The sequence below is a fragment of the Sprattus sprattus genome (genome assembly GCF_963457725.1).
Source record: "Sprattus sprattus genome assembly, chromosome: 21".
Taxonomy (NCBI): Eukaryota; Metazoa; Chordata; class Actinopteri; order Clupeiformes; family Clupeidae; genus Sprattus; species Sprattus sprattus.
The window spans coordinates 11986078-12011445 of record NC_137919.1 but is presented as its reverse complement, the minus strand read 5'-3'; the positions used below and the strand labels follow the sequence as shown (position 1 = coordinate 12011445).

Below are 25368 nucleotides of genomic sequence, written 5' to 3'. Positions count from 1 at the left end.
AGTGCTTAGGCCATTTCACATTAAATAAGCATATGCTTTAATACGGGCTACGGTAGGCTTTAACATGCTACATATGTAGCAAAATCTCCCCAATATTAATAATGTTACTCTGTGTCAAATTGGTAATCTGCTTGCATAACAATTAAATGAAAAGTGTCTTCGTAGAGTGCGATGATCTAAATACACTCGTTATACCAGCGGTGAGTAAGCGACAGCTGGACTTCGGCTGTGTCGCGCCTCAGTCATTTCTCATTGGTAAGGAATGCCTGTCTTTCGAAAGAACGGAAGTGAGCCGACCATTTTGAGAGCCTACACCGCTTAGGTAAGATGGAAGGTTTTGTGTTCCTCCCCATTTTTGTCTGTATTCATGTGTTATATACTGTGTTAAAACCGAAAACAGTCCTAAAGAATGTTTAGGCACGGGGATGTGTCTGTTGTACATTTAGCAAACCAGGGTGTAATGCGCCGCTACATCGTTAAGCGATACATAGAGATCGGGAAGTCATGATACCCCAAATCTTGTTTTTACTAGATGACTCATCCAGTTGTTTAACCCGAGAGAAAAAAACCTGTTTGGAAAGGAATGCTACAATGTTGCTGCTACAGTATGTTGCTGGTTTTGCGACGATTACTCGGTAGCTCATCTATTGTTCCTGTGTCGCGCTCGAAGATGTGGCAATTTTAACACATGCTAAGTAAAATCACTCCCCAACTCTCTTGTTGCTCCACCACATAGGCTACCCCAGTTAAGCTATGCTGGTCGTGGCTCCCAGCGAGTTGTCGACGCCAGCAGGATATCAATAGACTGCCGAGGCAGCCCTATTTTACCAGCATTCTTTAGTTTGCCGCAGGCACAGCTGTTATTCACCGTATTTTCAGTGAATGGTGTTTGTGTCATTGACGTTATTCGCCAATATTGTGCCAATTTATTTAGACTCCATTGGCCACGAATGAACGAAGCAACGTGTTTGCTTTCTGCCTGCTGCGTCATCAGATCAGGCTGCCGAAGATGAGTCCGTGGTTATCATTCCATTGTATTGTTAAACTGTAGCAGAACTATCGTTATCTTTGGATCTTTGGCCATGAGTCATTAACTCCACTCGAGGAGGGATGTGCGCCGTAAATTACCTCAATGAAGGCCGTCATCCTTTATGAATTGATAATTAACCTATCCCTCATTAAAAAAAAGAAGAGTGCTTTGCGTGCAGTTGTTCCTGTTAGCATGAATAGCATGTAAACGCTACGCACGGCTGCTTGGAAACATGAATATATGACGGTATTTTGTTTGTGTACAACTTCTAATAAGCACATTCCTCAATAGGAAATCCCAGTGTTGGCTATATTATATCGTGGGTCTAATTTAATTAGAACAATGGACTGAAGCACATAAATACCTTGAGAGGACAGGCATTGCCTTGTATTCAATAGACATAAAAAAAAAATAAAACACCCTGCCAGCCTCCAGCCTGGTGAAGTTGTTTAACTGTCTTGTTTGGAAAAAAAAAAACTGTCTTTGTGTCAAATGTTGTGCTCTCTCTTCCCCTGGAAGTGTTCAGCTTCTGCACTGCTATCTTTTGATTCAGTCAATGTTCCATTGTCTGTTTGTTTCCATTTGTGTCTGTACGAAAACTCCTTTACTTCACCTGGTTGCCCTTTCAAATATTTCAACCCCCCCTCCATTCTCTATCTCTGTTGCTAAATTCCTCCTTGTGCATGTCTTTCAATCACTGCTATGTCACCTTCTCCTGTCTCTCACTGTTCTTCGTTCTCTCTCTTTCTCTACCTCCCTGTCTACTTTATGGTTGTCCCTTCTTGTCTATTGTCAAACCCCCCACTCCCTCCCTCCTCTAGCTTTCTATCTCTACCAGTATGTTTCCCTACCAGAGTCTGCCCCTCGCTAACTCTTCCTCTAACAGTCAGTCAGGGATCTGCCCCTTGCTTCCTTTTCCTCTAACAGTCAGTCAGGGATCTGCCCCTCGCTAACTCTTCCTCTTCCTCTAACAGTCAGTCAGGGATCTGCCCCTCGCTAACTCTTCCTCTCACAGTCAGTCAGGGATCTGCCCCTCTAACTCTTCCTATACCATTCAAGGATCTGCCCCTCGCTTACTCTTTCTCCACATGTGCCTCTCTTAGAGCGATGGAAAAGAGCCACACGGTGAAGCTCTTCGTGGGCAACCTGCCGCTGGACACCAGCCAGGAGGAGCTGTCGGCCATCTTCGAGTCGTACGGCCAGGTGGTCAGCTGCAGCGTCCTGCGCCAGTTTGCCTTTGTGCACCTGGCCGGCCAGGGCGCTGCGGAGCGCGCCATCCGCGAGCTCAACGGGCGCGAGTTCCGCGGGCGCAACCTGGTGGTGGAGGAGTCGCGCGGGCGCCCGCTGCACTCCACCAAGGTGTTCGTGGGCAACCTGAGCGGCATGTGCACCACTGAAGATCTCCAGGAGCTTTTCCAGACCTTCGGCAAAGTGCTTGAGTGTGACAAAGTCAAAGGTGAGGATCTTGAGAGGGTGTTTAGAGGTGTGGTGGATAAGACACAGGAGGGGATGGGGCTGAGGATCTTTAGAGGGTTTTTAAAGGTGTGGTTGATAAAGCACCAGAGGGGGTTGGGGTTGGAAACCGCAAAATGTTTGTCTTCATTGTTGACGACCTAGATCTTTCTTAAAAAAGTAGATGAAAATGACAGAGAGCTGTATCTATGGGTTGTCGATAAGAGCAAGCCATCTTGCTATTGCCTGCGGAGATATCGCCGCTAGTAAATCATTAAATGGCCTCTTACGATAGTAGACTGATGTGAGGTCCGCCTGTTGGCCTTGGGAAGGTTCAAGAACTCAAGCACAATTTAACTATGGCGCAGACCTTTTTCTGCTATAGGCTGTAGCATCTTATGGAACTGCTGGGTCTTTTAGGTCCAATTTAACATTTATAGTGGAGAGATTTTAATAGAGAGAGATTTCCCAACCACAAACACAAACACACACACACACACACACACACACACACTCATGCCCCCTCTCTGCAGAGCAGAGTCCTTGCTCAAACGGCTTGCCAGCGTAGCGCTCCCCCTTGTTGAGTGTCAGGAGAATGATGCCAAAAATAAAAAGGAGATTCCCCCCCTCTCCTGGCCCCAGAGCTCCTTAAAGCCCGAGGCCCACGCTGTGCCATCCATCAGGGCGCCGTCACTCTGATCGCTGGCCTGCTCCGCCAGCCTGCTCAGCCTGCCCGGCCTGTCTGCTTACTCACCACACCTAGAGTCAAACTTCCATCATGCCCGGCAGATGAGCCATGGAGGGGTTAGGGGGGAAGGCTCGAGGCTAAAGGATCGGATTTGGGGAATTAGTGAGACAGGAACGTCAGTCATGGCTCCGGGCGTTGCAGTTTGAAACTAGAGGGGGTGTCATGGGGGGAGAAGGTGTGTGTGTGTGTGTGGGGGGGGGGGACAAGGAGGGGGTGTTAGCGTCTGGAGGCTAGTGTGTAGCCAGCCTGTCTCTGGGCCTGACTGAGGGAGGTCTCTATAAAAAGCTCAGGACAGCTGAAGGCAGGGCAAACACCGTGATGTCTTCACCTCACTATAGTTCTTCCTATAGTGCTTCCAGTTAGGGTCGTTCCCTTCTGGTCCCTCTTAACAGCCCTACGCTGAGTAGACGTTGACTTGACTGTTGTTGTTGCGGTACATGTAGATCATGTAGGTGCTGCTAGCTCCTGTCATCAATCTGCAGATTAATAGCTGAACATTCAGAACACGGCAAACGAGATAATCCAAGATCCAAGTCTACGCTAGAAGTTATAAAGAATACTAGTTATAAACAATACTAGTTCTGGCAAAAAGGCTTCGTCTACGCTAGAAGTTATAAACAATACTAGTTCTGGTAGAAAGTACTTGTTGAAAAGAATGTTTCTCTCACCACACTTATTACTAGTTCAGTGAAGAGTATCAGTCTACATCTAGCTACAAAAGTCCGGAGCGTTAACCCGCTCTGCAGGAATGTTAGTGTGCTGTATTTATTATTATTACATTAATGTGGTGTATTATTGTAAGATTAAAGATCATTTTAAGGTTTGTCACGCCACATTCAGGCCCAGCCTGCCTGTTAAATGATTGAGGCGGTGTTAGCCAGAGGGCATGCCTCTAAACATTCTCAATTTGCAGGACAATAAAAAAGTTTTTTTGTTTGCCAAAACCTCATTAGAGGCTCAACCCTTGCAGCCCCACCCCCGCCCCCCTGATTAAGTCCAGCCATTTTTAACTTTGAGTGGAGGTCTACTTGTGGCTTCATGTTCTCATTAAGTCCAGCCATTCTACACTTTGAGTGGAGGGCTACAGTTCTCCTCACATTCCAATGAGAAGGCAGGAGGCATGAACAGTTGTCTGTCTGCCGAGACCTTGGCACTCCCCCTTTTAAACTCATTCGAATAGGTCACAGATCCATTCTGATACTCTTAGAGCTGGGTCTCCTGGAAGGAGTAGTTCAGTTATCACAGCAAAGTTAAAACCTGGACATTTGACTCGAATAACTTGTCAATTGATGTGTTATCGTTGTATTCCACCACGATTTGTCTGGATATATTCTACATTCAAGTGTTATGACTTGAAATCCACCGATTGTTAACAATTATTTGGATCTTTTTTTTTTCTGTGGAAAAATCAGCAGTGGAATTGATTTGAGTGGTGGTGTTTCATGAAGGGGCAGTGTTGTATGTCAGTTGACTGTATATGACATGCCCTGGCTGACGTGTTCAATATGTCTACCTTGCCCTTCTGGGTCATTTAAACCAACAGAGTTGGGAAATAATTGCCTCTAAATAGCTGTTTGGTCCCTTGTTAAGTGCTTGAAAGCTTAAATGTGTCTCATGGGTAATGCATGTCAATGTGTAATTGATTTATTAGAGAAGCATAGAAACAGGTGTGGTGTCTTTTTTTGCACTCCCAAATTTCAATTTCAATTCTTCCTTGGAGTGTTAAGTGTTCTAAAGTCTGGGTAGTGTTTAGCACAGGATAGGATGTGTCTGTTGTTGGGGCGGGTTTAGCACAGGATAGGATAGGATGTGTCTGTTGTTGGGGCGGGTTGAGCACGGGAGAGGATAGGATGTGTCTGTTGTTGGGGCGGGTTGAGCACGGGAGAGGATAGGATGTGTCTGTTGTTGGGGCGGGGTGTGTGTTTAGCACAGGATAGGATAGGATGTGACTGTTGTTGGGGCGGGTTTAGCACAGGATAGGATAGGATGTGTCTGTTGTTGGGGCGGGTTGAGCACGGGAGAGGATAGGATGTGTCTGTTGTTGGGGCGGGTTGCCATCTGTGTGGGAGTCTAACTAGTGTTCCTGTGCTCACTGACAGCCAGGCTTTCGTCCTCCACAGGATACGCCTTCGTGCACATGGAGAACAAGGAGGACGCGCTGAAGGCCATCGAGGCGCTGCACGGCACCTCCTTCAAGGGACGGCCCCTCTCCGTGGAACTCTCCAAGGTGCAGCCCAACAAGCAGGCGCCCACGGGCAAGATCCCCTGCGTCAGCTGCGGCAAGCAGGGCCACTACGCCGGCGAGTGCCCGGCAGGCAAGGCCTCGTCACTGGAGCAGTACCAGAGCCAGGCAGCGGTTCTGGCGGCGGCTGCGGCGGCGGCAGCCGGGCTACCGCTGCAGGTGCAGCAGAGCGTGCACAACTCTGTATACAACACGTCGACCTTCGACCCCACCTACGCGGCGCTGACGGGACTGACCGCTGGGACGGGCGCCCGCGCCGAGGGGAATGCGTTGGCGCCGGCCGTGTACGGGGCGCTCGCCAGCCAGGTGTACGGCAGCGTGGCTAATCCGCTCTACGGCCAGATGGCCAATCATCAGGCGGCGGCTGCTGCCGCCATGAACCCCGCCCTCAACGCAGCGGCTGCCGCACAGATGTACGGCACCATGAGCCCCGCCTTCTCGTACGGCCAGATGACCAGCGGGCATCACGCCTTGGCCTCTGCCGCCGCCGCAGCCGGCTACGGCCACCAAATGGCCTACGCGCCCCACATGGCCAACGCGGTGTTCATGGCTGCACCGGGTATGGACCTGAACGCTGCCGCTGCCGCAGTCAACCCGGGTTACACGCTCGCCCCGGCGATGTACACCACCTCACCGGGCCACTACGCCACGCTGGGCGCGGCCGACCACGGCGCCCTCCTGGAGGCGGCGCGAGCGCACTACATGGCACAGGGCCAGCACATGCTGGCGGAGCAGCACGGTGCCGCCGCCAAGGCCGAGAGGGACCGCAGCCCCCTCCGCCGCTCCGCCGGGCCGCTGCTGCCGGACCCCGTCATGAAGCCCTTCATGTACCAGCGGGCCAAACAACGCCGCGCCCTGCTGCCCACGCCGGCCGGACGGGCCGAGGAGGCCGCCCAGGAGCAGGAGGAAGCCATGGCCAGGTAGGGCTCCTCATGCGCTCACACACACCAAGCGCCCCCTAGTGTTTGTCTTAGGACGTCAACTCAGCCCCCCTTTTTAAAATGGAAAATAGAAAAGGTCTGCTGGTGTCTATCGTCACCTGGGGTGCTGTTTTTAATGAAATGATAATATTGAAAACAAATCTCCAAGTTGATGGACAACTCTCCTGCACACTACTTTCAGTGTTATGCTCCACTAATTGGTACTAGCCTAATTGTTAGTAATTGTTCCATCAGACCAACCTATAATTAGCCTGATGTCTGCATGTCATCATTATTTCATTAAATCAGGTTGGTGGAAGATGAGGTTATTATGTGTAGGGTTTACACAGCCATGGGCATATAGAGCTGGAGGGGACTAAATGTCAGATGAGGTTTGAAAGACGAGAAAGACCGTATAAGATGGCGTCAGCGCGCAGAAGAACACTTTGTTTGGATAGTCCATCATGGATGATCATTCATAGCACTTAATTTAATGTTTAACGAACCTTCAATGAGCTATCACCGCTCAACTACCTATCAGTCTGTCAATTTGTATGTTATAATGAACAGATTATTCATCTCTAAAGTCATATTGGTCATACTAATGTAATGATTTATGCCCCACAAAAGCTCCAACACATCCACTCACCATTCCTGTGTACTGTTCCCCACAGGCCCCCTGGTGGCCATGTGAAGTACAACTTACTGATAAGGCAGCATGTTATTTAGTACTCATTGTGAACACAAAGGCATGAAGGTCTTATATTTTAAAGCTCTAAAAATACATCTTCATACAACCTTTTTTGTGTATATGTCTGTATGTATTAATGGGTATGTTTGTCTGTATTTCTGTAAATGTACTTGGTGTCAATGTGTTGTTTATGCATGTTTGCGCTCATTTATGTAATTGTCTACATTGTCTGTGTGTGTGTGTGTGTACCTGTGTGCGTTTGTGCGTGTGTGTGTGTGCATGAATGTGTGTGTGTGTGTGTCTGTGTTCTGGCTCTTTCTGTGTGCAGGTACTACAGTGAGTACTACCAGCAGCTGCAGCAGTACCCCCAGTACCAGTACGCCTACCCGCCCCCGGGCGCCCTGGCAGGAGTCCCCGGCCTCACCTCCCTGCCAGCCGCCGCCGCCCACGCCCACGCTGCTGCCGCCCACGCCGCCGCCGCGGTGCCCAACCAGGCCGCCGTGGCAACCCTGGACGCCCTCAGGCCAGTGCCGATGCCCCCTCCTCCTCCCGCCCCCCCCGCCCCTATCTCTGCTCCCCCCCCTCCTGTTGTCGCCTCTGCCGCCGCCGTTGCCATGGCCACACCGCACCAACAGCTCCACCACCACCGCCTGTACGAGCCCCCGCCGCCGTCGCTGTCGCTGCCTCCTCCTGCGCCCCAGACGCGCAAGGACGTGCTCCTGCGCCCGCTGCACACCCCCGAGACCCCCTACCGATAGTCCCCCATTTGACCTCTGATCTTTGACCCCCTCTTCCCCCTCAAAACCTTCCCCACCACCTCGCCCATCCATCCCCTTAGAACCCGCAAACTGGCTGTGTATGTGTGGATGAAGGAGTGTATGTGTGTGTGTGATAGTGGGTCTATACATGTTTATATGTGTGTTTGTATGTATGAGGGGGCCTGTAATGTTAATGTTGTGAATGTTCATAACTTTCTGTGTGCGTGTGTGCATGCTTGTGTGTGTGTGGGCGGGCAGAGGTTTGTGTGTGTATCTTGGGGCGTTAAAATGGTTGGGGCCCTCTCTGACTTAAAAACTGGACCCTGACCTTGGTTCTGGTACCAGTGCAAGTAGGAGACACTCTACCCTCTCCTTTTTATTCTTTCTTTAGTCTTTCTTTCTTCCTTTTTTTTAATGTTTTCATCTTGTGCGCGTAAACACGCCAAGTTGGACGATCATGTAGCACGAGTGCTAAAGCTTAGTTTTCGATGTCTAACACTCTAACCACCAGCCATGAATTTTGTACTGGTTTACATTTCGAAGTCATGGGGAGTCATGACGGTTTAATGAATGTCACCAAGGAAAGATACTTGATTTTTTTAAGACACATTTTTGAAACGGAGAACTATGAGAGTCTCTGTCTGAGTGAGTTTCCTCACAAAAGAAGCCTCTTCAGAGATAAAGCATGTGACATCCAGAACCAAGGTTGGGCCTTCAGATGGTTCTTCTATTGTTTTATTTGTGTTCATGTGCCATAAACTCTGGCCATGTTTAGTGGGAGAGTGTGTATGCAGTGTGTGATGAGTAAGTGATGAGTGTGTGTGTGTGTGTGTGTGTGTGTGTGTGTGTGTGTGTGTGTGTGACGTCTTTGCTTAAGGCGGTTGCAGAGACACACACATATAAATATAAGGGAAATGCTCCAAGTGCTTAACTGACACACACATGCATATATTTGTACAACTTTAACATTGGGGGGCTGCGGCTGCCCTTTTAAATACAGAGCTCCTCCTTGAACCCCCTCCCCCCCCCACCCCCTGAACACCTGTCCTCTCCACCAACCAAAATGCTGAAAGACACTGTGACTCTCCCTCGTGCATTACACCTCACCGGCCAGGGCTTAGCCTATGAGAGAAGAGGGTAGTCAGGGGTGGGCGTGGCAAGCCTGTCAGATGGAAGGTGTGGCCAAGGGGAGCCAATCAAAGGAGCCCATGCGTAGGAGTCAATAACCGTTCAGAGGAGGTTACTCTCACGTGGTAGCCAATCGGGAGAGAACATAATCGTTCAGAGAAGGTTACTCTCACGTGGTAGCCAATCGGGAGAGAACATAATCGTTCAGAGAAGGTTACTCTCACGTGGTAGCCAATCGGGAGAGAACATAATCGTTCAGAGGAGGTTACTCTCACGTGGTAGCCAATCGGGAGAGAACATAATCGTTCAGAGAAGGTTACTCTCACGTGGTAGCCAATCGGGAGAGAACATGATCGTTCAGAGAAGGTTACTCTCACGTGGTAGCCAATCGGAAGAGAACATAACCGTTCAGAGGACGTTACTCTCAGGAGGTAGCCAATCGGAAGAGAATATAACTGAGGGATAGTTTACTAGATTAGCCTTGTGCAAGGGGACAGCCAATCAGAGGAGAGTATGGACGTATTTGGGAGCTTTTACTGGAGTTCCGTATTCCCACTTTGGCCAGCAGTCCACCACTATACTGCCATTAGTGCATTTTTAGGATGGAATTAAATCAACGTGGCATCTCTAAACATTGTGTCTGTAACACTTTAACTTTTATTGCTCTTTCTTGTTTTGGTCTTTGTGTTTTTGTAACTAGGAAGGGACACTTCATAACCGATTAAATACTGTAGGTCTTTGTAACGGTCTAGATTAGTGGACCTGTTTGCCTGTGGCGTTGAAGCTGGGCAGCACTTTGTGATTTATGTACATGGCCAAAATGAACCTGTCTTCTCTGTCTCTGACCTCCAGCCCGTAGCAGGCAGGAGATGCTTAATGGTGAATGATGCCTTAGTACTGGGTTGTAAATAGGTCTTTCTTTTTGTTTTCTTTTCTACTGTAGGTGCTGACTGCAGTTTATCAATGTGAAAAACGTGAGGGACAACCTCGCCTGATTTTTTTTTTATCATTTTAAGTTGTAATGTGATGCAGTGGAATGAGATTAAATATGACATGTTGGGAGATTTTAACACCAGTTTCTTTCAGTTTACTCTCACTACCATTGCTGCTCATTCACTGAACCAGACAGCTCTAGTCTCTTCCTTCCCTCCCTCTCCATTCTCTCTCTCTCTCTCTCTCTCTCTCTCTCTCTCTCTCTCTCTCTCTCTCTCACACTCATTATCTCTCCTTTTACATTCTTTCATACATCTCAGTTCTTCCTCTCCCTCTTTAAATCCCTCTTTCCCTTCTTCATTCTGTGTGCCCGTATTCCATCTTTTCCTTACCTGTGGGTTTGCACCTCCTAACCTTCAAAGGCACACTACTCTTTACACCTAAGCAGACCGCACACACACACACACACACACACACACACATTCTTCCTTGATGAATGTCACCTTTTAATGTCAGACTGTCTGCCTCTGAGGAATAATAATAATAAAAAAAAACGCTCACGCTTACACATGACAAAAAGGATTGGGTTGGCCGTGTTACACACACGCATACACATGACAAAAAGTGCTTGTCTAGCGGTAGAGAAAGGATTGGGTGGAGCGTGTTCATGTGTCATCCCTTCCCCTCTCTCCTCTCTTGTGACATGCCCCAGAAGCCTCTCTCTCTTTCGGGACACTCTCGGGTGATCACAGGAAGAGGACAGGCCTGTATGAGCCCTAGCCTCCCCTATCCCACCCTCCCCACGCGCCCCTACTAAGGGGTTGATGGGGTAAGTCTCGCCCTGGGGTCCCGCTCTCTTCTCTGTCTCCCTCTTTCCCTCTCTCTGTCTCTCTCTCTCTCTCCCTGCCTTTATGCCATCTTTTCGTCTGTCTGAACACTCACACACACACACACACACATACTTCCTAGTGCCAAAATTCTGTAGCGGGTGTCTCTTTTTTAGGGGTTCCTCCACACCCTTAAAGTGGTCCTTCCTCCGAACTGCCGTGCAAACCTAGAGCTCCTGTCTCGCCACACACACACACACGCACACACACACTAGAGCTCCTGTCTTGCCACTCCACACAGGCCAGCCCTAAGGGAGGCACCAAACACTGCCATTGGCTTGCCTCTGTTTTTCCACCTTTGTGAAAACAAGTGCATTGCTTCAGATTAATCGGGCTGTTCCTCTTGCTCAAGGGGAGACCCACTCGCGCACACACACACACACACACAGATGTGCCACTAAAGTTATCTTTTTTTTGTGTTTGTGCTCCTAGCTGCGATTGCCCTCCCGAAAACCCCCCCCCCCCCACTCATCCACCTCCTGCTGTTCTGGTTGTTGGTGTGGTTTATGCGTGGGTGTCCCGTCGTCCGTAGCATTAAGGATGTGTCCCTTTCTCTGTGCCCTGTGCCCGAGGCATGCTGTCTGGTCTGTGCTCCTGGTAACATGACCACCACTGACCTCCCTGTCCCCGGCTGCAATAGGTCCGCCTGACTCGGGATGCGTTGTGTTACGCAAAAGTGGGGGAGGCAATTAAGCGTTGCACCAACCAGCGCGCCAGGGAAGTCTCTCACCGCCCAGGTAACAACCAAGCCCCGTGCCGCCAACCTCATGACTCCTCCTCCTCCTCCTTCTTCCTCCACCTCCTCCTCCTCCTACCCTGCCCTCGTCTGTCTCACCTCCCCCTCAACCAGAGCCTGCGCCTTGACAACTGCTCCCATCCTCCTCACACCCCCCCACCCCTGACCCCTCCCCCTGCTCCACACACACCTCCCTCCTGACCCCCTCTGTACTTCCTGCGTGGGCTTTGGTGTGACCACGGTTATGGGGTGGTATGTTGGATCGCCACGGCAACCTCCCATGAGGTCCCCCGACTCTGAGTGTGTGCCCTCAGCCCGGCTTCTGACTGACTGTGTGACTGACTGCTGCCAACTGCCGCCTGCTGGCCGTCCGCTGGTGTGTGAGCGAGCGAAAGAACGAACAAGCTAGCAAGCAAGCGAGCGAAATCCCCTGTGTGTTCTTAGGAAGCGAGTGAGCTGGTGAGGTTATTCTGGGGTGTTAAACCTGCTTGGCTCCATGTGGACCCCCTGCCTCCTCCCCCCCCCGTCCCCCCCCCCCCCCCGTCTGCCTGACTCACCTGGATATCGGCTAACTCTGGAACAGCTCTGGCTGAATCCGGTGCAGATCCGTACCAGATCACAACCAGATCTGTTTCAACGTTGGCTGCCATCTTGGATGTTTTTTTAGTTTTTTTTTTTTTTTTTTTTACCTTTGCTAGTGAACAGCTACTCCTCTTCCGCCGTTTTCGCCTGAAACACCCCACCCCTCCACCAACCCCAACACCCCCCACCCCAGTCTATCCGCCGCCATCGTCGACGTGCTCGTGGAGTTAGCAAAACCGCCCCCCAACCCCTCCTTATTACACCTTATTGCACCAGCACTCACTTTAACTGCCTCCTCCTGCTGGCATTCACATCTCCCTTGGCACCAACTCCAGAATACTGCCCCCTTTCTCGCTCTCTCTCTCACACACACACTCACACACACACACACACACACACACTCACACACACACACATCCCTCTTTCTCTCACACACACATTCCCCTCAGTCTAGTGGACCACCTTGAATTTCTTCACGTATGCCTTGTCCAACTGCCTGTACATGGTTTCAGCTTGTCCATGTCGGTGTCCACTACCTCCTTTGCTCACTCATGGAACCTCCTAGTCAACTGAATTCAACTGGTATGAAACGCCATGATCTCTCCTGTTTTAGTCCTGACCTTTCACAAGAGTTGCAATACATCACAAGGAGTACAGAAAAACATAGCGTGGCATTGAGAACCTCTTCCTTTGGCCCCGACACTCCCAACTGATCCCTAGATCCTATCCCAAACAGATCCCATCAGATCCCTAGATCCTATCCCAAACAGATCCCATCAGATCCCTAGATCCTATCCCAAACAGATCCCATCAGATCCCTAGATCCCATCCTAACCAGTTCTCTCCTCAGTCTGCATCTGCCTGTTACAGAGCGTGTACTCTACCTGTGTGTCTGTGTGTGTGTATCTGTGTCTGTGATGTTTTCTTGTTTTTTGTTTTTCAATGTTTTGTGAGGACTCTCCCTTTTTCTCTGTGGTGGCAAAACGTGCAAACACACACACACACTCTCTCCAAAGCCCTTCTCCATCTTCAACAAATAAAATAAATAAAAAAACATAAAACACTCTAACACACACACACACATGTGCCCTAAACAGCTTGGCTGGTGGAAGGAAGGAGAGGAGGAGTGGATGGAGGGATGGTAAATGATGGATGGATGGATGGATTGAAGGAAGGATAGATGGATGGAGGAAAGGTGAGTACCCCAAGCATGGATCACCTCTTCCAGACCATTCCTACTCCTCTGTCCTGCACCGCCCTGGTTGTGGAGACTCCACCTGAGTCCTTGAATGGTGGTCGACTCCATAGGGTACTGAGTCCTTGAATGGTGTTCGACTCCATAGGGACCTGTTAAGCAGGGGTCTTCATCTCCTACTCTGGTGAGTTGGTGCGTTTGGGCTTTACTGGGTAGCCTTGGTGAAGTGGCTATCAAGTAAGCACCGGTGAACCTAAAAGCAATGCAATCTAGGAAACCACTTCCTCTGCTCAGATTTGGACGAGGAGGCAGTTTTCCTTTTCAACACACCAGGGTAGGATTTGTGGTTCCCTGCTTTCCTCCGCAACCAGAAATTATATCACCAGGCTGGCTCGACGTTTTAGCTGTTAGCTGGCTAACTCTGCTAAACATACTGAAGAAAATACATTCAGGGTCAATGGCTTCAAACTCACAAAGCCTTGAACCTCTGTTTGTTTTTGAACATGAATAACGCACTGCTGACATTCACAGCAGAGGAAAGGTTAAAGGTCAGTCTCAGTACTTTCCGGAGATAGCGAGCTAACTTTTAAACGCACTTTGTGATATAAAACACAGGGCTTGACTCATTTATTTTTTAATTTTGTTCTCCTCTCCACCGAGTCAGCTCCTAACCCTCTGCTGTCTGACTGGTGTGTTTCATACTCCGCTGAGCTAGGACATCCTCCACAGAGGATCAATGCCCTTTGTATGTTCACACATTCACCACAAAATGGCTGCCGCCACCTCCTCCCCCTACACTGCCCCCCATGTCCACACTCTCTGTGCACTGGATGGCTATCACAAGCCTAGCCGTTACGCTTGTCCAGAAAGCAGCTTACTCCAGAACCGGACCTGGCCCAGGTCTGTCCCTGCTCTGGCACGGCCTCGATTCGCTCCGGAGAAAGCTGCTTTCTGGTTGTGTTCTTGTGTAGTCCTTGACTGGCATCATTACCTCTCGCTAGTAGCAAAGCCACATGATATTTGTGTGATGTGTGTCTGGTCAAGTTAACCCTCCCGTTTGTGTCCTGAGCAGCAAAGTTTCATTAGAGAAACAATGAATGTGTTTTTAAAAGTACAATAATCAAAACATGAAAACAATTCTATTGCAGGCGATAGGATGCCTATAATTTGTCATTTGTAACGGTTGCCTTTTACATGTAGATGAAGTAGATGGAGCATGTTTTGAAGAGGTGCATAAAATGGCAATACCTCATGTCTGTGGCAAAAATGTACACTCCTGTTACCTCGTCTGCATGGGTACAATTTGTTATCATCTGCATGCTAATCTCTAAATAAATCAATTGGAATTAAAAGGGATGCTGTTTTGATTCTTTCTTCCATCACACTAAACCGCACTGGGTTGTGTCAATTCAAGATTCTGTATCAATATTATGGTAAAACTACAAAACAAACAGACTTCTGTCAACTCACAGAGGACTTATTTGTTCAAATCAAGCATAGCTGACCATTAATGGAATAGCATTTTTGGAATAACAGTTTAAAAAAAAAAAAAAAAAACGGTGCAAAATTGAAAAAGAACATTGAAGCACAGCACAGATGCAGGTCAAAACGAAAGACAAAAAAAAAAACATGATTCACACTGAAATGCCTTAGATGACCTGGAGGATGACCTTAGAAGACCTGGAGGATGACCTGGATGATGACCTAGAGGATGGGGTCACAAATGTGTATTTCATTAATAGGAGCAAACCCAGCCATGCACCTTATAGACAGACCAATCAGAACCATGTGCCTTATAGACAGACCAATCAGAACTACTGACATCTTCTCAGTATGTCCAATAAGAAGACATGATCAGAGGCTTGTGTCATTTACCCAGCACTGGACTTTCACCAGGGAGGTCAGGTAACAGTACTACAAAACAAGTAATTTCTTCTCTGCTCGCTGAAATGAGACTGTTTCGTGTATTAGTTTGTCTGGGCTCCGCTTAGTAGCACAGTAATTGCTCTAAAAATGTATGTAAATTCTATACATGTATGTAAATTCAAATTATTAATAGAAAATTGTTATGTCACCGAAACAAATACAATAACATACAAAAATCTAAATAAACGATTATGTGAAGGAGGTCATTCGATGTGCATAGAAACCTACAGACTGTATATCTTGACTATCTGTTTATAAAGTTTATTAGAGTCTTCTGAAAAAGCTTTTCTGAGGTACTTTTCTGTTAGTGAGCTGATACATATTCTGTTGGACGTACAGGCCAAGCAGAATAACTGCCTTTAGCGATACGAGATTATAATCCTGGTGAGCAAAGTCTTGCTTTATATCCAGACTCTAATTACACAGATTCACACACACACGCACACACATACACATACACACACACACACTCATACACACACAAACACCTCAGATTCAATACAGGCATATTGCTAGTAGTAGCTTAACAGTTCTCTGTTATTGTACGTGTCAGTTCGATATTACTCTGAAAATTCCAGTCGAATTTGTGTTGATGGCAATGTTCCCGGTGGTGACATGTGCAGTGAGACGCCCTGTTCTCTGTTTACTAATGGAGAGCCTGGCTTGGGACTAGGCCCGCTGCAAGAAGTACCAAGGGCAACAGGTGCTCAACTCAAGACACAAGTGCTGCCACTCATCTATGCAGTGGTCATACCCGCTGAGTTTGGGCGAGTGTGTGACCGCACCAACCCCGCCCTTCGAACCTTTTATGAATCCGAAACTGATACCCATGCGCCTGTGCGCTCTTACTTATTGGGGTGCGGTCACGTGTGTTACTTTTGACAAGGGAAAGAGCAGTGGGACAGCACAAGACACCGCGTCAGTGGGAGCACCTCTCCTCACCGTCACCTCGAACCAGCGGAGTCTGGACCCCTGCGGCCTCGTCTCGCTCTCTTTTTGCAACAAAACTGTTGACCGTGCGTCCTGGCAAGCCCACGGAGCGCAAAGCTGTAGAAGGTTCAGACACTTGCCAAAGTCAGTTCTTCAAAAGGGATAACGAAGAGGGCCAGACGGAGACGGCAAAATGACGACCGTCACTGAAACCCAACACCATTACGATAGCTACATGATATCTGCAGATGGAGAGTACATGGGCCAGGAGGATGACTGGGACAGGGATCTTCTCCTGGACCCTGCTTGGGAGAAGCAGCAGAGAAAGGTAGGTGGAGGGCTGTCACACTCCGCTCACACAAGTTCATAGGCCAGCCGGTGTAAAGCGCACTTCAAGCCTGATTTAAAAACAAACTGATATGAAGCGGCAAATGTCGCACTTCAATGGGCGCGCGGGCTACGGCTTCATCTTGGCACCGGATGGATGCACCTGCTCTCCATATTCTGGAATCGCTTCTCGATTTGATACGTTGGGCGCACATATTGCACAGGGTTGTCTTACCACTATACTCCCCCACCGCGCCTCAAGAAGTCCAGTGCTAAATATACACGCACCTCCATACATAAGAAGTGTGATAAAATCACTGCCTCCGTGCGTAATTACGCATAGGACTGTTGTCGGACTGTATGTTTTGATTGTGTATTCAATGATATAGAGAGTGAATGTCCTTGATGCTCAAATGAGTTTTCTCCACATTTGCGCGGGCAAAAAATGATTCACCCTGAGGAGACTGTTCCGTCTGTTTGCCGGACTAAGCGGTTGAACAGTTTCTGGCGGCTTCTTAAAGATTCCTTACCGTGGCTATCAGCTGGTCGCGCTGTTGATGACCGTGACAGCTGCTTTTTAATAGGCTGTCAGACCTTGAAGTCGGTGTGGCTCATGTCACGCTTTTAGGTGACGTCAGCGTTCCTTAGTCACGGATAGCATTCTGATTCGAACAGAGGATGATGTCCTCTTGCTATCATAAATCTTTAGCTATCTTTGGATATCAATAAACTTGTTCCAGTCCCCTGACATTAATTATACCATGGCAACTGTTGCTAATTTGACACTTTTCATATACCATACACGAAGACCCTGACAGGACACCTGACAAGAAAAGTATACTTGTTAAATACTTGTTAAAGTATACTTGTTAAAGTTTATCTCAAAGCTAGCCACAGTGCATATAGTTTTAGTAAATGGTTAGCTGGGTTTACATATTGAGGGTTGTTGTGATGTGTAGAAGTTTGTGTGTGCCTGTGTAAAGGACAAGGACAGACAGAGGGAGAGAGTTGATGTGCATAAGACTGAGCTTTCTCCTTCAGTTTTTTGGCCAGTGTTTGAGTTGCTATAGAGAGAGCTCAACAGATGGCAGGCCCCAGAAGAGAGGGAGGTAGAGAGGGAGCTCACCGGCTGTGCCGGGAGAAGTGTGATGAGGGTTGGTTTGGGACTGGGAATAGACATGTTCTAAAAATACTCTTGAACCCTGCAGGTTACCACCACCGCACTTAAGTCAACCCTTAAGTCACATCCTATAACTTCACAACTCCAGTAGCATCTATCTCTCTATCTATATTTATCTATCTATCTGTCTGTCTGTCTGTCTGTCTGTCTGTCTGTCTGTCTGTCTGCCTGTCTATCTATTTATTTGTCTATCTGTCTATCAATCTATATCTATCTGTCAATCTATCTGTCTGTATGCCTGTCTATCTATTTGTCTATCTGTCTGTCTATCTATCTATCTATCTATCTATCCATATATATGTCTGTCTGCCTGTCTGTCTGCCTGTCTATCTATTTGTCTGTCTGTCTATCTTTCTATATATCTATCCATCTAGCTAAATAGCTAGCGAGCATTCTAGCTAATTATCGATCTGTCTGTCTGTCTGTCTATTTGCTTTTCTCACTCTCTTGCTCTGCTAGACCTTTTTAGCCGCTACATATTAGCCAGCCTCAGATTAGCCTTCTTTTCAAGTCACCAGCCATCATGGCAGCAAGACTGAGGGAAACTGAGGCTTCATCCAACAGCAACGAGTGGAAGCTTCTTAGCCATGTTGGCATCGCTTCATCTCCATCTGACCTTGGGGCCAGGGGTGGGGTCACTGGAAGAGGTAGTGATGTGATGGTGGAGGTGTATGTGTGTTTGTGTTCGTGTGTGTGTGCGCGTGTGTGTGTGTGTGTGTGTGTGTGTGTGTGTGTGCTTGTGCGTGTGCGTATGAGTGTGTGTGTGTGAGTGTGCGTGTGCGTGTGTGTGTGTGTGTGTGTGTGTGTGTGTGTGTGTTAGGGGTGTAAATCACACCCATCATGGCGATTCGATTCAGTATCGATTTCCTGACCCAACGATTCGATTATTTTCGATACTCATGAATACACCACGATACGATTCGATTCGATTCGATTCGATTAATTTGTTCTTTTTTTTACCTTACCGGCTAGACAATGTTTCAGATTTGAAATAAATCAATGAAAGCTGTTATATCGTTATGCATTTTATTTGAGAAACAACAGCCAATAACAGAAGTAGAAAAGTTGTACTCCACCTAGGCCTATGACAACCTCATTCACTGAAAAATAATAATGCCCCTGTTATAGATTCTGAAAGGCCTTGCATCAAAAAGTACTGTACAAAGTACAAAGTGTTAAGTAACAAAAATAGGCCTATACCACATTCACTATAGAATTACAATACTCAACAAAATCAGTGCAAACGGTAACAAAAAATAGGCCTGTAGTAAATTCAATTTAAAATGACAATGCTCCACAAAATCAGTGCAATGAGTGCAAATGTGCACTAGTAGCAGCAAATGGTAACAAAAAATACCCCTGTAGGCCTACTTCATTCACTATAAAATAGAAATACTCATCAAAGTGCACTAGCAACAAAAAGTAAAAAAAAAAAAAAAAAAAAAAAAATTTTTTTTTTTTTTTTTTTTTTTTTTTTTTTTAAACCGATACTCTTGCGGGCGTGTCGATGCATCGTATCGTCGGCTGTTGGATCGATGCATCGATTCAAAACGATTCTTTTTTACACCCCTAGTGTGTGTGTGTGTGAATGTGTGCGTGTGTAGTCTGACTTTCCACATTACCTCAGCGTGTCAATCAAAGCTCACTGCTCTGCTCTGGAGGAACAGCCCAAGGAGCTGATATCACTGCGTAAATATAGTCCCCTGCATCTCTGTGCAGTGAAATGAATATGCAGGAAGATTGTGGAACCCCCCCCCCCCCCCCCACACACACCCTGACACCCCCAAACACCTGTTCTCCTGAGCCCCCCCCCTGAGGGTTTCAACACTGATGTCTGGGGTGGGGTGGGGTGGGGTGGGGTGTGGAGGGGCGGAGGAGTAAACAAACTGTTTGTCAACACATGGTTTCCATAGGAGATGCTCTGAAAGAGGTTTTCAAAATAGACAACTAGTCCGCCGGCCTCCCCTGCGGCTCGACTTGTTACTAGGAAGTCAGACGCGTATTTGCCTTGTGTGGCCCTTTAAATAGACAATCTCATGTAGGGGGGCTGAATTCCATCCAGTATGGACGTATGAAGTGACCAGACGTGCTCCAGGATACTAGTCAGTGAGTATATTCAGAGGCATAAAACACTGTGTTGATGAAAAGCTTGAATGTCACTGACTTCATCACCAGGACAGGATGATCTTGTGACTCTCCTTTGGGGATTCCATGAGGACCACAGCGTTTATAATACATTTTGAACCCCTGATGTAAAATATTGCCATACTGGTTTAGTTTAGCAAGGTTGCAGTTGTTGTCCTCTACTACAGAGATGCACCCATTTCCGCTGATAGAGACGACACAACTTTTTGATAAGACTCACAACTTTTTGATAAGACTCACAGCTTGATGAAAGCACCTCTCCCCATTTAAGCTCTCTGTTTGCGCTGTAATTCCACAGTGCTTTGAGCTGCACTTTCATCATTTGTTGGACTGATTGACAGCCTGTCAAAGTGAGTCACTCGATGGTTCTCCCCTATTCGAGCCAAATTCCCCCATGGTTCTAAAAGTAAACTGCACGCATAAATGTCAGACAAGTTGAGTAATTGAGTAGTACCGTGCCAAATGACCTTTAATGAAATGTAGTCAGTCACTGAAACAAAAGTCAATCTTCCCAAAACCTTGCCAATATGAAAGAGCCAAAGAAATGACTTCATGATTATAATGAACTAGTAGTGCATTACTGTAACCATGTCCTCATTTGTAGTCATGGGGTAATGGCATTACACACACACACACACACACACACACACACACACACACACACACACACACACACACACACACACACACATACACACACACACACACACACACACACACACACACACACATACACACATACACACACACACACACACAGACACACACACACAGACACACACACACACACACACACACACACACACACACACACACACACACACACACTCACACCACACACACACACACACACACACACACACACACACACACACACACACACACACACACTCACACACACACACACACACACACACACACACACACACACACACACTCACTAGTAGGGGTAATGGCATTAATCCAAGGGCTTGACAGTTGTGTGTCACAGTTACCCAATGCAATCATTATTCAGTTTTCCATCTTTTTTGGGGTTTCATGCCCTTTGTCACTCTTTTGAACAGGGCAGGGCAGGAAGTACTAAAGGAAGTACTTGAGGAAGGGAGACAAGCTAGGGGAAGCAGCGGTGGGCCTCTGTGGGTTAAAGGTCAGGGGGTCATCTCCCTGGTAGTATAAGAACAGAGCGAAGGGCAAAGGGAAAATGACCCTGAAAAACATCTTCTGACTGCCTGGCCTTAAGACATGATCCGTGTTCTCCAGCTCCTCTGAAGGGGCCTGCGGAGAGTCTCTTAGGCATCCAGAGCTCAGGTTCCCTCCGGGGAGTGTGAGGAACCCTAGGTTCACTCAGGGGACTGTAAGGAACGCGTACTGTAAGATAAGCCGGCATTCAAAAGCTGTGATGGACACAAGAGGGAGGTGTCAGCCAGTCAGCGGTGACGTTATTGGCACTGAACGCCTCTGAGGTGTGAAGTAAGTGAGCACCTTTGATCTGACCTCTTGATTTATTTTATGGGAACTATTTGTGCAGTCGGCATTTGGTGGGCTTTTTGAACTCAGACATTTAATCATCTTATATTGTTTTTGTTTGTTATGGAGGTATATCAATGAAATGTGTCGGTTCTGAGAGAAGGGTGATGCGGTGTGCTCACTGGAGTAAGCTGGATATGTGAATGGCATGATGTGGGTGGTCACCCCTAGAGTTTATAAATACACTGCACATAGTACAAGGCCAGACTTGCAATTAGCCTTCCAATGTGAATACACTTAGGTGTTGTCATCCCTGATCAAATGAAGTTGACATTTGATGGTCTAGGTGTGAAGTGATTCCTTCCTGTCAGCAACTTATCCTGTTCACTTTATTTATCTTTCTCCCTCTTTCACTCCTGCTCTCCTTCTTCTCTCCCCCCCTCTCTCTTTACTTTATCTCTCTCTCTTTGTATATATACAAGTACAAATGTGTGCCCTCTTTCCTTTTCTCCCCTCCTCTCTTTCTCTCTCTCTCTCTCTCTCTCTCTTTATATATATACAAGTACAAATGTGTGCCCTCTTTCCTTTTCTCCCCTCCTCTCTTTCTCTCTCTCTCTTTATATATATACAAGTGCAAATGTGTGCCCTCTTTCCTTTTCTCCCCTCCTCTCTTTTTATCTCTCTCTCTCTCTCTTTATATATATACAGGTACAAATGTGTGCCCTCTCTCTTTCTCTCTCTGAGAGTTTAACCTGTCTGGATTAGTGTTTTAGAGACAAGATGATTTTCACTTTGATCCCCCACAATCATTTGTGTTTAGATTGTAAATTCCAGGCAATGGTCTCCTTGTTCCAAAACCGTCTTATATTCTTCAACTCCTTCAGGAGAGAACCCCAGTTTTAGACAAGTGTGGCGTTCCACTTGGAATTGATTGCTAGCGGAGTCTACCCGCAGGGCAGTGCTGAAGGCGTGGATGGCTTCATTTAAATGCCAACTACCAAGAGCTTTGAAATTTCATTTCTGATCTGAACTGTTGCACATGTTACCCAGATCATAAATATGTATTTACCACACACACACACACACACACACACACTTGATTGAAGCATGACTCAGCCCTTGAGGGGTAGCTGTTCTGAGCTGTCTATTTTAGAGTGAACTTGTGATCTTTGCCACGGATGAAGCTCAAAGCCTGCACTTATGATACATAGGAGTGGGTGTATGATTTGCAGATCAGGTTTGCCCTCTATTTAGCATATAATGCACAAACTCCTGCCCTTAAGAAGGTTTGGCCATACAGTACTTGTAGGAGACCTTGTTCAAGATCCAAGATGTACACCTAGAACTGCATGTGGAACCACAGATTTCTCAAGTCTTGTAAAAAAGTTAAATCATTCAACCGTTTATCATTTAACATTTCATTCGAAACAACATAATATACTGTACACGCTTACATGACTGTAATGTTGTTCTACGATCTACTTTGGCTTACGATGCTTGGTGGGAAACCCAAAAGGCTGGTGGGACTATAACGAGACGCTAACGAGACGATAACGAGACGATAACAAGACGATAACAGGACGATAACAAGACGATAACAAGACGATAACGATCATCCTGTAACATCTGGGTTTTTTTTGGGGGGGGGGGGGGGGTGGGGGGGGTTATACAAAGAAGACATTATTGGAATGCTTGATGTGTATACTTTCAATATGAAAATTGTAAAATAAAAAAGGTAAAACAACCCTAATTATAAATCATAACTGGTACTGGCAAGAGATGCATTGATTGCATTGATTGTCACTTTGGCCACAGCAATTACAAAAAAAACCTCACAAGACCCTGGTGGTACTGATTGATTGATCAGAGACGCTAGGCACGAGGACATATTGATTGATTGATCGGAGACGCTAGGCACGAGGACATATTGATTGATTGATTGATCAGAGACCCTAGGCACGAGGACATATTGATTGATTGATCAGAGACGCTAGGCACGAGGACATATTGATTGATTGATTGATCAGAGAGGCTAGGCACGAGGACATATTGATTGATTGATCAGAGACGCTAGGCACGAGGACATATTGATTGATTGATCAGAGAGGCTAGGCACGAGGACATATTGAGGGTGCTTTTTTTAGGGTCAAAGGTCATGAAGGGTAAAGGTTATGCAGTTGAATGCTTGGGGAGGTTAGAGGCCGTGCGTTTGAGGTTCTGAAGAGACTACAGATTCATGAGATGTGAAAGAGGTCTGTCTGTGATTTACAGTTTGTTATTATATAGCTCACAGAGAGTAGATTTAGAATTAAACATGTGTGGGAGAAAAAGCTAATAACTCTGTTGAATTGATGAGAGGAAAGAATAATGCCAACATTTTGGATGACCTGATGGTTGTAAAGATGTGCTATACTCAAATTACATGACTCAAACTGCTTATGGATTTATAAAATAAAATGGTTTGAATATATAGATATATGCAGTTGTATATGTTAATGTCAAGTTGATACTTCCTATTTTTAAAAACATTTTTATTTATTGTTTTTATTATCCCAGTGTTAAGACACAGAATGCACACTCATCTCTGCAGTGAAACTCATGAAACTGGACGATATATTCAGGGGAGTATTAGTTTTAGTTTTTGTTTAGTTAGTGGAAACTACATTCAATGTGTTGAGGCCTTTCTGCAAAATACGGTGTGTTGATAATTATAATTCTGAAAAATTAGAGCATCTTTCAGAAAGACAGACAGATAGGGAGAGAGACACAAACATCAGAAATTGAGGGAGAAAGAGCAAGAGAGAGAGAGAAGGAGAGAGAGAGAGAAGGAGAGAGAGAGAGAGAGAGAGAGAGAGAGAGGGGAGAAGGAGGCAGAAAGAGTAAGAGAGAGAGGAGGGAGAAAAAGAAAGAGAGAGGGAGAAAGAAAGAGAGAGAGAAAAGGAGAGAGAAAGAGAGAGATCAAATGGCAGTTACTATTCCAGAAGTAGTGGCCATGTAGGGGAGCTTCTATAAACTGCCTCTCAGGAGTGTGTGTGTGTGTGTGTGTGTGTGTGTGTGTGTGTGTGTGTGTGTTTGTGTGTTTCATGGTCAGAGAGGTCATTGGTCAGCTATGTGGTCAGACATTTGAACAGATAAGTGTTGAGGAAGCAGAATGCAGCATTGGAGTGTCTAATGTCCACACACACACACACACACACACACACACACACAGACACACACACACACACACACACACACACACACACACACACACACACAGACAGACAGACAGATCCCTGTAGTCTCAAATGATGGGTGCACACACACACACACACACACACACACACACACACACACACACTCACACACACAAAACAAACACACACACATACACAGACAGGCAGACAGGCAGACAGACAGACAAACACAAACACACACACACTCACACACACAAAACAAACACACACACATACACAGACAGGCAGACAGGCAAACAGACAGACAAACACACACACACACACACACAAACATTAACAGATACACAAATACATATGCACACACTGTAACAAGAGCAGCTTTCGTGTAGCCTACTAGCTCTTCCTTTTTTCCTTTCACAGTTTGTATCATCAAACAGAAGAGAAGAGACGTAGCATGATGGTGGGCTTGAGTCTGTGTTATAGTGGTCATTACACTGTAGTAGACTGGGTTCTAGTGGTCATTACACTGTAGTAGACTGTGTTATAGTGGTCATTACACTGTAGTAGACTGTGTTATAGTGGTCATTTCACTGTAGTAGACTGGGTTATAGTGGTCATTACACTGTAGTAGACTGGGTTAAAGTGGTCATTACACTGTAGTAGACTGGGTTAAAGTGGTCAGTACACTGTAGTAGACTGTGTTATAGTGGTCATTACACTGTAGTAGACTGGGTTAAAGTGGTCATTACACTGTAGTAGACTGGGTTATAGTGGTCATTACACTGTTGTAGACTGGGTTATAGTGGTCATTACACTGTAGTAGACTGTGGTATTACACTGTAACACACTGTAACAAGAGCTGTGCCTATATCCTGATGTAAATAATGCAAGTGAGGCAACACGTTGGCGATGTGA

At 46.7% G+C, this 25368-nt stretch overlaps 2 protein-coding genes across 4 annotated transcripts in view; both read left to right on the top strand.

Annotated features, from left to right (window-relative positions):
- Nucleotides 1–2137: 2137 nt before the first annotated feature.
- On the top strand, nt 2138–11983 carry rbm14b (RNA binding motif protein 14b; the record flags this gene model as incomplete). 2 transcript variants are annotated; one of them, XM_080859977.1, is made up of 3 exons in its annotated part: nt 2138–2486; nt 5351–6392; nt 7412–11983. In XM_080859977.1, the coding sequence occupies 3 exons, from the start codon at nt 2138–2140 to the stop codon at nt 7839–7841; spliced, it is 1821 nt and encodes a 606-aa protein (XP_080716103.1). In that variant the 3' UTR covers nt 7842–11983. The 2 variants fall into 2 exon arrangements, with proteins under 2 accessions (XP_080716103.1, XP_080716102.1); XM_080859976.1 differs by having other exon boundaries at nt 5330–6392.
- A 4117-nt stretch (nt 11984–16100) lies between these two features.
- actn3b (actinin alpha 3b) overlaps nt 16101–25368 on the top strand; it is a 44040-nt gene continuing 34772 nt past the window's right edge. For both annotated transcript variants that reach the window (XM_080860152.1, XM_080860151.1), the window contains exon 1: nt 16101–16486. In XM_080860152.1, the coding sequence (XP_080716278.1) occupies nt 16352–16486 (135 nt within the window). In that variant the 5' untranslated portion in view covers nt 16101–16351. The remainder of the gene's footprint in view (nt 16487–25368) is intronic.